This window comes from Canis lupus, chromosome 37 (genome assembly GCF_011100685.1).
Source record: "Canis lupus familiaris isolate Mischka breed German Shepherd chromosome 37, alternate assembly UU_Cfam_GSD_1.0, whole genome shotgun sequence".
Taxonomy (NCBI): Eukaryota; Metazoa; Chordata; class Mammalia; order Carnivora; family Canidae; genus Canis; species Canis lupus.
Window position 1 is genome coordinate 11117722 of NC_049258.1, and position 14806 is coordinate 11132527.

Here is a 14806-nt window from a genome sequence, read left to right on the forward strand (position 1 = left end):
ATGAATAAATAAAATAAATAAAATATTAAAAAAAAAATAATTCACATTTGAAACTATTGAAAATCATCCTGTAAAACAACTCACAAGTTTCATGAAACAGTATTTACCCATTTTGTTTGTGGAGTAAAACTAAAAAAAGGTAGCGTGGAATGCTTAAATAAAACAGAGAATCTCAAAGTAACCAAGTGAAAATTAGGGACAGTCACTTCTGTCTTTGTTTTTTAAAGATTTTATTTACTCATGAGAGACAGAGAGGCAGAGGGAGAAGGCAGCCCCCCACCCCCACCCCCTGAGCCTGAGGCGCCACTCAATCCCCGAGTCCGGGATAACAACCTGAGCTGAAGGCAGATGCTCAACCACTGAGCCACCCAACTTCCCCAGGACAGTCACTTTTGATGTAGTGTGCACTTTCTTGTTTATAAATTTCATGCCTGTCTGGAATAAAGGAGAATATTCTAGGACTATCAGGCATGTCGTGGGATGCATTTATGTTAGTGTTTTACTCTTTAATGTAAAAAATTTCAAAGACAAGTGGAAGATTATAAAGAACCTCCATGTACACCATCATTCAACTTCAGCAGGCCCATATTGTGGGCCATCTCTCTCCCACTCCCCTTCCCACATTGTTTTGAAGCAAATTCTGCATAATAAGTAGGTGTCGTGAGCATGCTAAGAAGGTGCACACACAACTTGTGTCTTTCCACAATGTCAGCTTTTATCCCCCCACAATGTCAGCTTTATTCTGTTTCAAAGCAAGGTTAATATAATTGTAACGCAGGATTCCAAACTGACATTTCACTACCTGTTTAACTTTGCTTCTTACACATCACAGAGAGCTAAGCACAAGACCCTTTAACACAACAAACGAGATAGAACAAGAACAAAGGTGATAGAAAATTAATGCAGTCTTCAGTTGCACAGGTGAAATTGGGCCTGGGTCTGTTCAGGGTCAGCTCATGGTACTAGTTGATTATTATGTTCAGAGGTCGGTTGAGGTAGCTACGGTGGCAGCTGCCTTTTTGATGTGGTCAGATGTAAAACGGTTGGCTTTACGAAGGTCTTGACAGTTTGCTGCAAAAATCTTTCATTTTATTTATTTATTTTTTAATTTTTTAAATTTATTTATGATAGTCACACACACACAGAGAGAGGCAGAGACACAGGCAGAGGGAGAAGCAGGCTCCATGCACCGGGAGCCCGATGTGGGGTTTGATCCCGGGTCTCCAGGATCGCGCCCTAGGCCAAAGGCAGGCGCTAAAACCGCTGCGCCACCCAGGAATCCCAAAATCTTTCATTTTAAAAGAGATTTAAAGGACGCCAGGTGGCTCAGCAGTTGAGCGGCTGCCTTCGGTCCAGGGTGTGGTCCTGGAGTCCTGGGATTGAGTGTCACATTGAGCTCTCTGCAGGAGCCTGCCTCTCACTCTGCCTGTGTCTCTGCCTCTCTCTCTCTGTGTCTCTCATGAAGAAATAAATAAAGTCTTTAAAACTAGCATACCATAATGGTAAAGATTTTATTTTTATCTTTTTTTATTTATTTATTTATTTATTTATTTATTTATTTATTTATTTATTTATTTATTTATTTATGATAGTCACAGAGAGAGGCAGAGACACAGGCAGAGGGAGAAGCAGGCTCCATGCACCGGGAGCCCGATGTGGGATTCGATCCCGGGTCTCCAGGATGGCGCCCTGGGCCAAAGGCAGGTGCTAAACTGTGCCACCCAGGGATCCCTGGTAAAGATTTTATTTTATTTTTTTTAATTTTTATTTATTTATGATAGTCACACACAGAAAGAGAGAGAGAGAGGCAGAGACATAGGCAGAGGGAGAAGCAGGCTCCACGCACCGGGAGCCGGACGTGTGATTTGATCCCGGGTCCCCAGGATCGCGCCCTGGGCCAAAGGCAGGCGCTAAACCTCTGCGCCACCCAGGGATCCCCCTGGTAAAGATTTTAATGGCAATAACTCTATCCTCTCTATTTGGAAGTGGAAATAATTCCATCTTGATCTAAAATGGTAAAACTTGAGATGGACTTCATACAAATGTTTTTAGATTTCTCTGTGTGAAAATAATGCCTAAAATTTAAGGTGTATTTTTAAGGAAATATAGAAGTTATTTCTAATTTTATTTTATTCAGACTATCTTAATTAGTAATGTTCTCTTCAATATGTGACAGCACAATTGGGAACATAGAATAGCAGGGTTTTATTTGCCATAACAGTCTTTGGAGTACCTTTGAGTGGTCATGAATGTTTTCATCATATTTCCTTTGTTACTTTAAAAATGTTGATAATATTTCTTGAATATACCGATTGTAACCCAAATGTTATCTTCAAATATACTTGCTTTTCTACCAGGAAAAAATGTAAATTTTACTCATGAGTCATGTCCTCTGTTTGATACATATCCTCTCAATAGTTCCTGAACTTTGGGTATGGCTAGTCACATTATCTGAACAAACTATTTCCAAAAGTCAGGACTATTTTATAAACCTCCTTTATCAGAAAATACCTGAATTAATGTTTCAGTGCATTTATGAGATTTATTGGAATATCTTCTAATCCTAAAGTTCTTATAATAGGCAGAATAAACTGTTAGAGGCTTGTAATTTTTTGTAGGTGTGTAAAGATTTTTTTAGTAAACTCCACACCCAACATGGAGCTTGAATTTACAGCCCCGAGATCGAGTCTCATACTCCTATCAACTGAGCCAGCCAGGTGCCTCAGCTTGTAGTGTTGTTTTTTGTTGTTGTTGTTGTTTATAAAGATTTTATTTATATATTCATTCATGAGAGACACAGAAAGAGAGGCAGAGGGAGAAGCAGGCTCCATGCAGGGAGCCTGACGTGGGACTCCATCCTGGGTCCACAGGATCAGGCCCTGGGCTGAAGGCAGTACTAAACCACTGAGCCACCCCGGGCTGCCCCGTTTTTTTTTTAAGAATTCATTCATTCATTCATTCATGAGAAACACAGAGAGAGGAGAGACAGAGACAGACACAGACACAGGCAGAGGGAGAAGCAGGCTCCCTGCAAGGAGCCCGATGTGGGACTCGATCCTGAAACCCTGGGATCACGCCCTGAGCCAAAGGCAGATGCTCAACCACTGAGCCACCCAGGTGTCCCCAGCTTATAGTTTTTTAGTATAAAACACTGTGCTTTGGGATCATTTACAGCTCTTACTTTGGTTTGTAAGTTTTTCAGTTGTTTATTTTGACCAAGTTTTCAAGTTCTGTAAATATATCAATTCAGCTGTGTGATTAAATTTAAACACAAAAAATCCTAAAAATCATCTTGCTACACTTGTCTGACAAAAATTAAGTGCAATTTGCAGTGTTGTATTATGTTTTACCACAAAAATACATATCTGAGTGTAACTGGGCAATAAATTGTACTGTGTAAATATTGTGATGATACGGATTTGATGAAATGTTTATTAGTATAGTTTTAAAATTACCAGCTGGGTCTTTCCCCCCATAAGAAGACATACATAATATTTGTATGCACTTTATTTCACTAAATGTAATAGACTGTTATTTTACACGTTAATTAAATCAATTGTAAGGCATCTCAAGTTCAAGGATGTTAAAAATGAGGGAAATGCATTTTAGGCTTGATTCTACCCTATGTTATACTTGGGCACTTGACCTACTACACTGAGTATTGAAGAAAGTATAGGGAAATAAGTTTTATTGACTATTTAGGTGAAACTAACAGGCTCTCTTGAAGGCAAATTGTTAGCATGTCTCGTGTAAAGTAATGCATTTCCTATGTGATCAATTAACTCTACTTCCAGTAAGTTATGTCCTATAGAAATATAACATATAGGGATCCCTGGGTGGCGCAGCGGTTTGGCGCCTGCCTTTGGCCCAGGGCGCGATCCTGGAGACCTGGGATCGAATCCCACATCGGGCTCCCGGTGCTTGGAGCCTGCTTCTCCCTCTGCCTGTGTCTCTGCCTCTCTCTTTCTCTCCGTGTGACTATCATGAATAAATAAATTAAAAAAAAAAAAAAAAAGAAATATAACATATATACATACACATCTGATTTTGAAGGAGAATAAGGAAAGATGTTTAGAGTAGAAAAACCCTAAACGTCTATAAGGGCATAAAATGATGGTATATTCATACAATGCAATTCTAGGTTGTTAAGACCTAGAATTGAGTCCATGTTATGCTAAATGGTATAGTGTGATTCCTAAAAGTATGCATAAATAAAATGTTAAGACTGTCAAAAAGCCTTGAAGAATATATATTACCTAAATGTGGACTGTTTAATGGATTTTTTTTTAAGATTTTATTTATTTATTCATGAGACACACAGAGAGAAGCAGAGACATAGGCAGAGGGAGAAGCAGGCTCCATGCAGGGAGCCCGACGTGGGACTCGATCCCGGGTCTCCAGCATCGCGCCCTGGGCTGAAGGCAGCGCTAAACAGCTGAGCCACCTGGGCTGCCCCTGTTTCATGGATTTAAAGAGCCCCCCCCCCCCTTTTTTTCTTTGCATGATAAGTTTTAACAGGATATGTCTTAAAATTGATGGTATCTTGGTTTTAGAATCCATAATACATCCACCTTAGGATAATTGTATCAGTAAATAAAACTTATTCCTTATTCTTGAAAATAGGCAAATAAAGTCTTTTGATGTTTAATAAATATATGCTTTGTGAAGGGGTTAGTATCTCCTTCAAAGTAGGAAGTTTTCAACAAAGACTTCAACTTAATTCCATCCAGGGACGCCCCAGTGGCTTGTTGCCTCTGCCTTTGGCTCAAGGCGTGATCCTGGAGACCCCGGAGTCCCCGGATCGAGTCCCACATTGGGCTCCCTGCATGGAGCCTGCTTCTCTCTCTGCCTGTATCTCTGCCTCTCTCTCTCTCTCTCTCTCTCTCATAAAAAAAAAAATAAAATCTTTTTTTTTTTTTTTTAAGCATTTTATTTTATTTATTCATGAGAGACAGAGAGAGAGAGAGAGAGGAAAAGCAGAGACATAGGCAGAGGGAGAAGCAGACTCCATGCAGGGAGCCTGATGTGGGACTCGATCCGGATCTCCAGGATTAGGCCCTGGGCTGAAGGCAGCGCTAAACCGCTGAGCCACCAGGGCTGCCCAGTAAATAAAATCTTTAAAAAAAAAATCCATCCAGTTATTAAATGGACTTCTTGAGCTACTAATTTGACCAAAACTGTATGGTAAGAAAACTGATTTGTTATCTCAATGACAAAAACAGCTTCCACCACTCTCATTTTACATATGCAATTGTACTTGAAGTGTGTAGTTAAATGTATGCCTAAGCTATGCCACTTAAATAAAATTATTTAAATATTTGTTACAGGTTTTGAATGAGAAGAAACTTCAAGAGGTTGATAGTTTGTGGAAAGAATTTGAAACTCCAGAGAAAGCAAATAAAATGTAAGCCACCTTGAAACAAAAAATTTAGCAGTTAATGTTTAGTTGGTGTTTGTTTTTGGTCGTGGTGTTTTTAAGATTTTATTTATTTTAGAGAGTAAATGGAGGGAGGAGCAGAGGGAGAAGGACAAGCAGCCTATGGTGAACAGTCTGACATGGGGCCTGATCCCAGGGCTCTTGAGATCATGTCGTGAGCCGAAGTCAGGGGTCAGATGCTTAATGTAGTGGGCCATCCAGGCGCCCCTGTTGTTTTAAGTAATGACTATACCCAATGTAGGGCTTGAACTCATGACCCCTAAGATCAAGAGTCACGTGTTCTACTCACTAAGCCAGCCAGGGGCCCCAAGTAGTGGAATTGTTGAATAAATTGTAGTATATCTATAGATATCTTACTGACTTGGGGAGAGGTCAGTGGCATACCGAGAAAACCATGCTTCAGAATGATATGTATAATGTGCTCCCATTTTTGCAGCGTTCTTATATATGTGTGCATTTATGGAAACCTAGGGAGAGATGAGCAAATGCCACTTCAGAAGGGTGGGGGTGGGAGGTGAGGCAGAGTAAGATGAAATTACTGCTTTTCCTACCATCTTTGCCTTGTTAAGTGTGTATTTAAGGGATCCACCAGGGTTTTATTCCCTGGCAAGTAAGAAAACTGGCCTTAAAACAATACTACTTTAGACAAAATAGAAGACTGGTTTTTCTTTATCAAGGGCTGTATGCTTCAATTGGCTGAGTTACCCTGATTCATTGTTGTCAATGATGTATTCTTGTTGGAACTGAATATAAATGATCTAACTCAAATATTCGTCACTACCACTGAGACAACAATGAGTTATGAATTAATCATATATATTTATTTCAATATAAAATGTTGCTTTGCACATACCTTTAATGGGGAGGAGGTATAAAATAAGGGTAACAAATTAGATTTGATGATAAGTTTTTTTTTTTAAGATTTTATTTATTCATGAGAGATACACAGAGAGAGGCAGAGACACAGGCAGAGGGAGAAGCAGGCTTCTCACAGGGAGCCCGATGTGGGACTTGATCCCAGACCCCCAGGATCACACCCTTGGCTGAAGACAGATGCTCAACCGCTGAGCCACCAGGCATCCTGATTTTAAGCCATTTCTTAATAGCATTTGTACTAGATGGACAAATCCTTGTTGTGAGATTCCTGACTCAAGAGGGACTCTTAATACCTTTTCTAGGGTCTCTTCTATTCTGTATAGTAAAAGGATCTGTGTCCAGCTTTAAACAGCAAGAGGTTATGTTGAAGCCATAACATTTAGAGAAACTGGTTGTTTTAAGAATAATTTATCTAACTTGGCACCCTGATACCCAGTGATGGGAAGCTTTATTTTATTGGTGTGTGCTTTGGAAACAATCCAAACCTGTTTCCTAAATAATATGGCTTTTGCACAATCAATATGCCCTCATAACTTTTCTTTTTTTCCTTCTAGAGTAAAGCTAAAACATTTTGAGAAATTTCAGGATACAGCAGAAGCATTAGCAGGTAAAGTGAAAGACTAGCTGTTTTGGTTTTGTGCTTAATCTTTTCAATTTATTATTCATATCAAAAGATTATTTGCTTCAGTTGCCTGAGTTAACCTTATTCAATGTTGTCAATGATGCATTCTTTTGGAATTGAATTTAAGTGATCTAACTCAAATTCGTCGCTACCACTGAGACAACATTGAGTTAGCTTTTTTTACCATAGGGCTTGTTTCCCCCCCCATGTGATGAGAGGTGAGAAGTGGTTAAATTGATCTCCCTGTGGAAACCAACAGCATAATGCTGAAGCACAATTCAGTAAAAGCTGTTCTACAAGGGACCAAGGTAATGTAGTCAAGTACACAGCTCTCTGATAATTTTAATCCAAGGGTAAAATTGAGAATAGCCAGGATTCACAACTGAAATAATAATAAAGCAGCTCTCCATGGGTATACGTTTTTAGTACAAAAGACCACAATATTAAAAGTTTTAGGAAACTAATAGATTTTTGTATGTGTGGGGTTTTTTGTTTGATTTTTTTGTTTTTAATGCAGAAACTACAGAGGCTTGAGTTAAGTATGAAGGGGGCATGAAGAATGGATGACCCCTATCCTTCAGCTAGTCCTCATGATGGGAGAACAGACAAAGCAATAGGGCTTATTAACTAGGCTTGGCTTTAGTAGGCAGTTGGTCTCAAGATTTTTTTTTTTTTTAAGATTTTATTTATTCATTCATGACAGAGACGGGGGGGGGGGGGCGGGGGGGGCATAGGGAGGAGCAGTCTCTGTGCAGGGAGCCCAATGTGGGACTTGATCCCGATCCCGATGTGGGACTTGATCCCGGGTCTCCAGGATCACACCCTGGACTGAAGGTGGCGCTAAACCGCTGGGCCACCAGGGCTGCCCTCAAGATATTTTTTTAATGTTAGGGAAAACAGGAATACTAGATAAATTCAGCTCATAGATTTTTCAATCATTTAAGTTCCGTATATCAAATCAGCTAACTGCTTGGTGGTATAATTTGAAATTGTAGGACCATAAGGAAAAATATGGCATATAATTAGGCAAGAATATCACAGACACAAATAATTTTGTTCATCAGCCCCAAGAGAGGGGTATAATTCTCTTACTAAATTAGGAATCTATCTAAACATGCTAGAATATATATATGTGTGTGTGTATATATATTTTAAGATTTTATTCATGGGAGACACAGAGAAGCAGAGATAGGCAGAGGGAAAAGCAGACTCCTTGCAGGCAACCATTGGGATTTGATCCTAGGACTCCGGGATCATGCCCTGAGCAGAAGGCAGATGCTCACCTGAGCCACCCAGGTGTCCCAACATGCTCGAATATTAATGAGCTACCCTAACACTGGCAGAAGGGTAGCTGGAGGAATACCTAAAAATGGGGTCAATTTTTAAATTTTATTTCATTTATTTATTTGAGACAGGGAGCATATGAGTGAGGGGAGGGTCAGAGGGAGAGAGAAAAGCAGACTCCCACCGAGGAGGGAGCCCAATGCAGGGCTCATCCGAGGATCCTCAGGATCATGACCCAAGTTAAAGGCAGATGCTTAACTGACTGAGCTACTCAGGTGCTCCAAATTTTTTAATTTTTAAAAATAGTTCTAGGACTGTTTCATCAGTAAGTCAGTAATTAAAGCCTCATTAGGCCACTAAAGCACAAATATAATTTTTGCCTGGATTTTTTTTTTAATATTTTTATTTATTTATTCATGAGAGACACAGAGAGGCAGAGACACAGGCAGAGGGAGAAGCAGGCTCCACGCAGGGAGTCCGAAGTGGGATCCCGGGTCTCCAGGATCACACCCTGCGCTGGAGGCAGTCAGTCAACCGCTGAGCCACCCAGGGACCCCCCTGTTTTTGTTTAAGTACTCTCTACATCCAACTTGGGGCTTAAACTCCCGGCCCCAAGATAAAAGAGTCACATGCTGGGATCCCTGGGTGGCTCAGCAGCAGTTGAGCGCCTGCCTTCGGCCCAGGGCATGATCCTGGAGTCCCGGGATTGAGTCCCACATTGGGCTCCCTGCATGGAGCCTGCTTCTCTCTCTGCCTGTGTCTCTGCCTCTCTCTCTCTCACTGTCTGTCATGAATGAATAAATAAAATCTTAAAAAAAAAAAAAGTCACATGCTCTTCAACTGAGCCAGCCAGGCACTCCTGCCTGGAGAATTTTTGAAAAGATGGTTCATCACAGTTTTAAAATTATATGGGTAGTTTTGTTAAGACCCCAAGTGAGATTGTGTTTGCTGCTCTCCAACTGCAGGACATTATTCACATAGGCTGTGATTTGAACTGCTCCTGCTGGAGTTGTAATGTGCAGCAGCCCTCATCCCAAGTGGCTTCTTTGAATTCCTTTTTGCATATTTATTACCTCTTTAATCTTTCTTTGAGATATTTTTGACCAGTCTTTATTATTAAATGGATAGATCTAACTTTTACCTAAAATAAAGCCGGTTTTTACTGTTAACAGCTAATATGTTTATTGTGTAGTGGTTGTCAGATTTGTGCTCATCATTTCAAAATTGTTTTTAAATGCTTGAAACAATCCTTCGGAGTAGATGTTTTAATCACTATTGATAGGAAAACTGAGGGTTGAGGGGTATATCTCCTTTTCCTCCTGAGCTCTTGGTATTCCTTAAAATAAGGTTAGGTAAATGGGCAAAATGCCAGACTAGGCGAGAATTTTATTTATTTATTTGTTTGTTTATTTATTTATTTATGAGAGACACAGAGGTAGAGACTCAGGCAGAGGGAGAAGCAGGCTCCATGCAGGGGGCCCAACATGGGACTCAATCCCGGGTTTCTAGGACCAGGCTCTGGGCTGAAGGCGGCGCTAAACTGCTGAACCACACAGGCATCCCAAGTTGAATTTTTTTAAAAAAGAATTTAAAGGCACTTGGGTGGCATAGTTAGTTGGTTAAGTACCCATCTCTTGGTTTTGGCTTAGGTCAGGAGATTGAGCCTGGCGTCGAATTTGCTTAAGACTCTTCCTCATTCAAAAAAAAAAAAAAAAAGACTCTTCCTCTCCCTCTCCTGCCCCCACCCCGACAGGCACATGTTCTCCCTCTTTCTCCAAAATAAATAAATATTTTTTAGAAAAGAATTTATATTGGTCCTAGAAGTTCATATATACCATTTCTATGGAAAGCTTTATTTTTACATTCTAATTTTCAAATTGCAAATCTTCCAAACACTACAGAACAGTTTGGTAGCAGCCTACATTTGAATGAAGTGGGAAGATTATTAGGGGATGCTGAAAAGTGGCTGGTGAAGTAGAGAAAAGATTCAGTTTTCCCCCTTAACCTTGTCACCATTTCTGTCATCTTTTAAAAATTCCTATTATAAAGAGTAATGAACAGGTTTTTAATAATAAAGGGAAGGTAAATGTTAAATCTAAAATAAGTAGAAGTTTTTGCTTACAAGAAATCTTCGTGTTTTGTTTTGCTTTGTTTTTTTTTTTTTTTTTTTTAAATATTTTATTTATTTATTTAGGATAGTCACAGAGAGAGAGAGAGAGGCAGAGACACAGGCAGAGGGAGAAGCAGGCTCCATGCACCGGGAGCCTGACGTGGGACTCGATCCCGGGTCTCCAGGATCGCGCCCTGGGCCAAAGGCAGGCGCCAAACCGCTGCGCCACCCAGGGATCCCCTGTTTTGCTTTGTTTATTCACGAGAGACAGAGAAAGAGACCTAGGCAGAGGGATAAGTAGGCTCCCTGCTGGGAACCTGATGTAGGACTCGATCCCGGGACCCCAGGATCACACCCTGAGCCAAAGGCAGATGCTCAACCACTGAGCTACCCAGGTTCCCCCCCCCCCACTTTTATTTTTTTTTAACATTTTTATTTACTTGAGAGAGAATGAGAGAACGCATAGGAGCTTGAGTGTGGGGAAGGACAGAGGGAGAGGGAGTCTTGATTCTAGGACCCTGAGATCATGACCTGAGCAGAAAGCAGATACTCAGTGGAGCCACCCAGGCACCCCACAAGAATTTTTTTTTTTTAAGATTTTATTTATTTATTCATGAGAGACATAGGCAGAGGGAGAAGCAGGCTCCATGCAGGGAGCCCGATGTGGGACTCAGTCCCAGTACTACAGGATCAAGCCTTGAGCCCAAGGCAGAGGTTCAACCGCTAAGTTACCCAGGTATCCCAAATTTTTTTTAAAAAAAGGAAAACACTAGGTTAAAATAGATGATATGGAAGACTAAGAACTAGAAGCTAGAAGTTGAATAAAAATTTTAATCACCAAAGATTAAAAACTTGAAAGAATATATAACTCTACTTGAAAGGTAGATTGTGCGGAGTCAGTGTTATACAGTGTGTAAAAGGTTATAACCTAACAAAATAGCTTGAGTCTCAGCTTCTTAGAGTGTGGTGTAAGAGCTTGTGGTAGCCATATGATTTTTGTCATTACCTTTCATCTTCCCAGATAACGGATGAAATGGATTTGTAACTCAAATGGATTGAGATGTGGTCAGGAGGAAAGAGAAGGTACCTGGCTGATTAAGCATAAATTGTCTGGCCTTAGAAATTGTGGCCAACTCCCTTCCTGGCAGGCGTACTTTTTTTTTTTTTTTTTTTTTTTTAATTTTCTTTATCAGAGGTTGAGAGAGGCAAAGACATAGGCACAGGGAGAAGCAGGCTCCCAGTGGGCAACCTGATTCAGGATTCGATCCCAGGACTCCGGTATCATGACCTGAACCAAAGGCAGACACTCAAATCACTGTACCACCCTGGCATCCCTGGCAGGCATACTTTAAATTTAGCCAAAACCCTGACAGATATCGGATGAGGTATTAGTCCATGTGGGTCCAGAAGATCCTAAGTCTAGGCCTAGGAAGGGTGAGAGTTATAAAGCATGAGATTTAGAATCTGCCAAAAAAGAAAAGCAATCTCAAATTGAATAGGCTGCCTCTTTGGGAGTGAGTTATCCATCACTGAAGGTTTACAAGCAGAGGCCTGATAACATACCTGGATTTGGAATTAGCCAAGGCCTCCACAACCCTCCCAAGTGAATACACTGCTTTTTTCCAGTGTTGACAGGATTTTAGGTTATTTCACAGAACATCAGGCCAGTCGGTCTACAGTGACATTGGAGACTGGATCTGTTTGTCACTCTAAAATAGACTGTTTCTAACATTTTATGGTTCTAGTTCTCTCTGGGTTCAAGAGTAAATTTTATTTTATAAAACGAAAGGAATGCTGTATCAGCTTTAACACCTAGTTCTAGAGCTGAAGTGAGGGTGGGAAGATCAGATGAGATTGTGAAATGTGTAACTCTTTCAGTGTTTTTTACATTTATCATTTAATTTTAGAAGTAATGTTAAATTCAGACTTTTTGGAAGGAAGTGTTTATTTTGCTTTATTTTTTAAGCTTAAATGACATGAAGTTCTTAAAATTAAAAACCTGAGAGTTAACTCTTTTTTGTTTTCCCTTTTCTAAAAAGCATTTACAGCTCTGATGGAAGGCAAAATCAATAAACAGCTGAAGAAAGTTCTGAAGAAAATAGTAAAAGAAGCCCATGAGCCCCTGGCTGTAGCTGATGCTAAACTAGGAGGGGTCATAAAGGTAAATATTTTTCATGCCTGCCAATCAGAACTCACCATATAGCATTGGTGACTACAAAGCCTAGCCTTTGTATATTTTTCCCTAGGCTACAGAATAATTGATTTCCAATATGATTATCAGGGCTAAGAACATACAAATAATACCTGTTCATTGTAGAAAATATTAATGTCCCCAAAAGTGGTAAAAATTCGTTTTAACCTTGTCACCAGAGTTATGTTAACAGTATGTATGTCCTGCTATGTTTTTGTTTAGTCACATTTCTTTTTCTAGCAACAGAATTAAAGACCTGATGATTTTTTTTCCCTTTATTTATTCATGAGAGACAGAAAGAGAGAGGCAGAGACACAGGCAGAGGGAGAAGCAGGCTCCATGCAGGGAGCCCAATGTGGGACTCAATCCCAGGTCTTCAGGATCATGCCCTGGGCTAAAGGCAGACACTCAACCGCTGAGCCACCCAGGTATCCCTTGGTTTCAGCTTCTGTTGTGAGATTGAACCCTGTGTCAGGCTCCGTCAGGAGTCTGCTTGTCCCTCACCCTGCTTCTCCTGCCCCACACACTCTTTCAAATAAATAAATGAAATCATTTAAAAAAAATTCTGTGTAGGGCAGCCCCTGTGGCGCAGCGGTTTGGTGCTGCCTGCAGCCTGGACTCGATCCTGGAGACCCTGGATCGAGTCCCACATCAGGCTCTCTGCATGGTGCTTGCTTCTCCCTCTGCCTGTGTCTCTGCCTCTCTCTCTCTCTCTCTCTCTCTGTCTCTCTGTCTCTATGAATAAATAAAGTCTTTTTAAAAAAATGGTTTCTTTAAAAAAAAAAATTCTGTGTATAACTTTTTGATTCCTCAAAAACTTTACTGAAAGCCTACTATTGACCAGAAGTCTTACCATAACAAATAGTTAACCCGTATTTGTATGTCTATTAGATATTACAATCTTAACTTACTACATCTCTAACTTAAAATAAGTTAGAGAAAAGAATGTTACTAGGAAAATCAGGAGTGCCTAGCTGGCTCAGTAGGTGGAATGTGTGACTCTTGATCTCAGGGGTTGTGAGTTTGAGCCCCACATTGAGTATAGAGGTTACTTCAAAATAAGTCTTTTTTAAAAAAAGAGAAAGGAAATCAGACACCTGGGTGGCCCAGTCACTTAAGCATCTGACTCTTGATATTTACTCAGATCTTGCTCTCAGGGTCATGAGTTCAAGCCCCATGTTGGGTTTTACGCAGTCATGGAGCCTATTTAAAAAGGAAAAATCATAAGAGAAGGTACATTTACAGTACTGTTCTGTGTTTATCAAAAAGAATCTGCATTTAGTATTCCTACAAACATTAGAAAAATGTGAAATAATGGGAAATACAATTTTTTAAAATGAGAAATACTTAAATCTGCTATTTTAATATGTAAATGGTTTTAGGAGGGCCACCTGGGTGTCTCAGCGGTTGAGCGTCATCTGCCTTTGGCTCAGGGCATGATCCCTGGGTTCTGTGATCAAGTCCCACATCAGGCCCCTGCAGGGAGTCTGCTTCTCCCTCTGCCTGTGTCTCAGCATTCTCTCTGTGTCTCTCATGAATAAATAAATAAAATTTTTAAAAAAATAATGGTTTTAGGAAAATTTTATTTCATTAATACAGATATTCTTGTTCTCATAGGAAAAGCTGAATCTCAGTTGTATCCATAGTCCTGTTGTTAATGAACTTATGAGAGGAATCCGTTCCCAGATGGACGGATTAATCCCTGGGGTAGAACCACGTGAAATGGCAGCTATGTGTCTTGGATTGGCACACAGGTGAGATTTACTGGAAAATAAAGTCAGTTTATTGCTGTTTAATAAGCAGTTGTATTGCACTGTACTTTAAGCATACTACAATTACTAATTTAATTCTTATAATAATCTTATGAGGAAAGTAGTAATATCCTCATTTTATAATGAATATGATGCGCAAAGTCCATTCACCTGCTAAGTGATAAAGCCTGGATTGGAATCCAGGCAGTCCCCATCATAGGCATTCTCTATTTTTTGTTGAGTCCCACAATTCTTGGGCCTTTTTCCCCACCTCTGATCTCTGCTGAATCATTTGCTGTCCTTCCATCTTTTCATCTCCCCCAATTTTTTCATCTGCTGTTGTCTCCCTCTGTATCTATAATGTTTGTTTTACTTTGATTTTTACTGACTCTTTATTTTTATTTTTTTAAGATTTATTTATTTATTTGTTTGTTTATTTGTTTGTTTGTTTGTTTATTTATTCGTGATAGACATAGAGAAAGAGAGGCAGAGACACAAGAGGAAGAAGCAGGCTGGAGCCTTCATCCAGGGACTT

General features: G+C 40.0%; 1 protein-coding gene and 2 non-coding genes across 8 annotated transcripts in view; all 3 read left to right on the forward strand.

Moving 5' to 3' along the window:
- NOP58 (NOP58 ribonucleoprotein) overlaps nucleotides 1-14806 on the forward strand; it is a 31761-nt gene that overhangs the window by 3254 nt on the left and 13701 nt on the right. For 2 of the 6 annotated variants that reach the window (XM_038585391.1, XM_038585392.1), the window contains exons 2-5: nucleotides 5328-5404; nucleotides 6868-6920; nucleotides 12369-12490; nucleotides 14138-14274. In XM_038585391.1, the coding sequence (XP_038441319.1) occupies nucleotides 5328-5404; nucleotides 6868-6920; nucleotides 12369-12490; nucleotides 14138-14274 (389 nt within the window). Of the gene's footprint in view, nucleotides 1-5322; nucleotides 5405-6867; nucleotides 6921-7115; nucleotides 7244-11350; nucleotides 11413-12368; nucleotides 12491-14137; nucleotides 14275-14806 lie in introns of those variants that run through there. The other 4 variants (XM_038585394.1, XM_038585396.1, XM_038585395.1 and 1 more) reach the window with 4 other exon arrangements.
- LOC119867997 lies at nucleotides 6148-6236 on the forward strand. The gene has a single exon (XR_005385488.1). It is a non-coding gene; the product is annotated as a small nucleolar RNA SNORD70 (small nucleolar RNA).
- Nucleotides 7020-7105, forward strand: LOC119867998. The gene has a single exon (XR_005385489.1). It is a non-coding gene; the product is annotated as a small nucleolar RNA SNORD70 (small nucleolar RNA).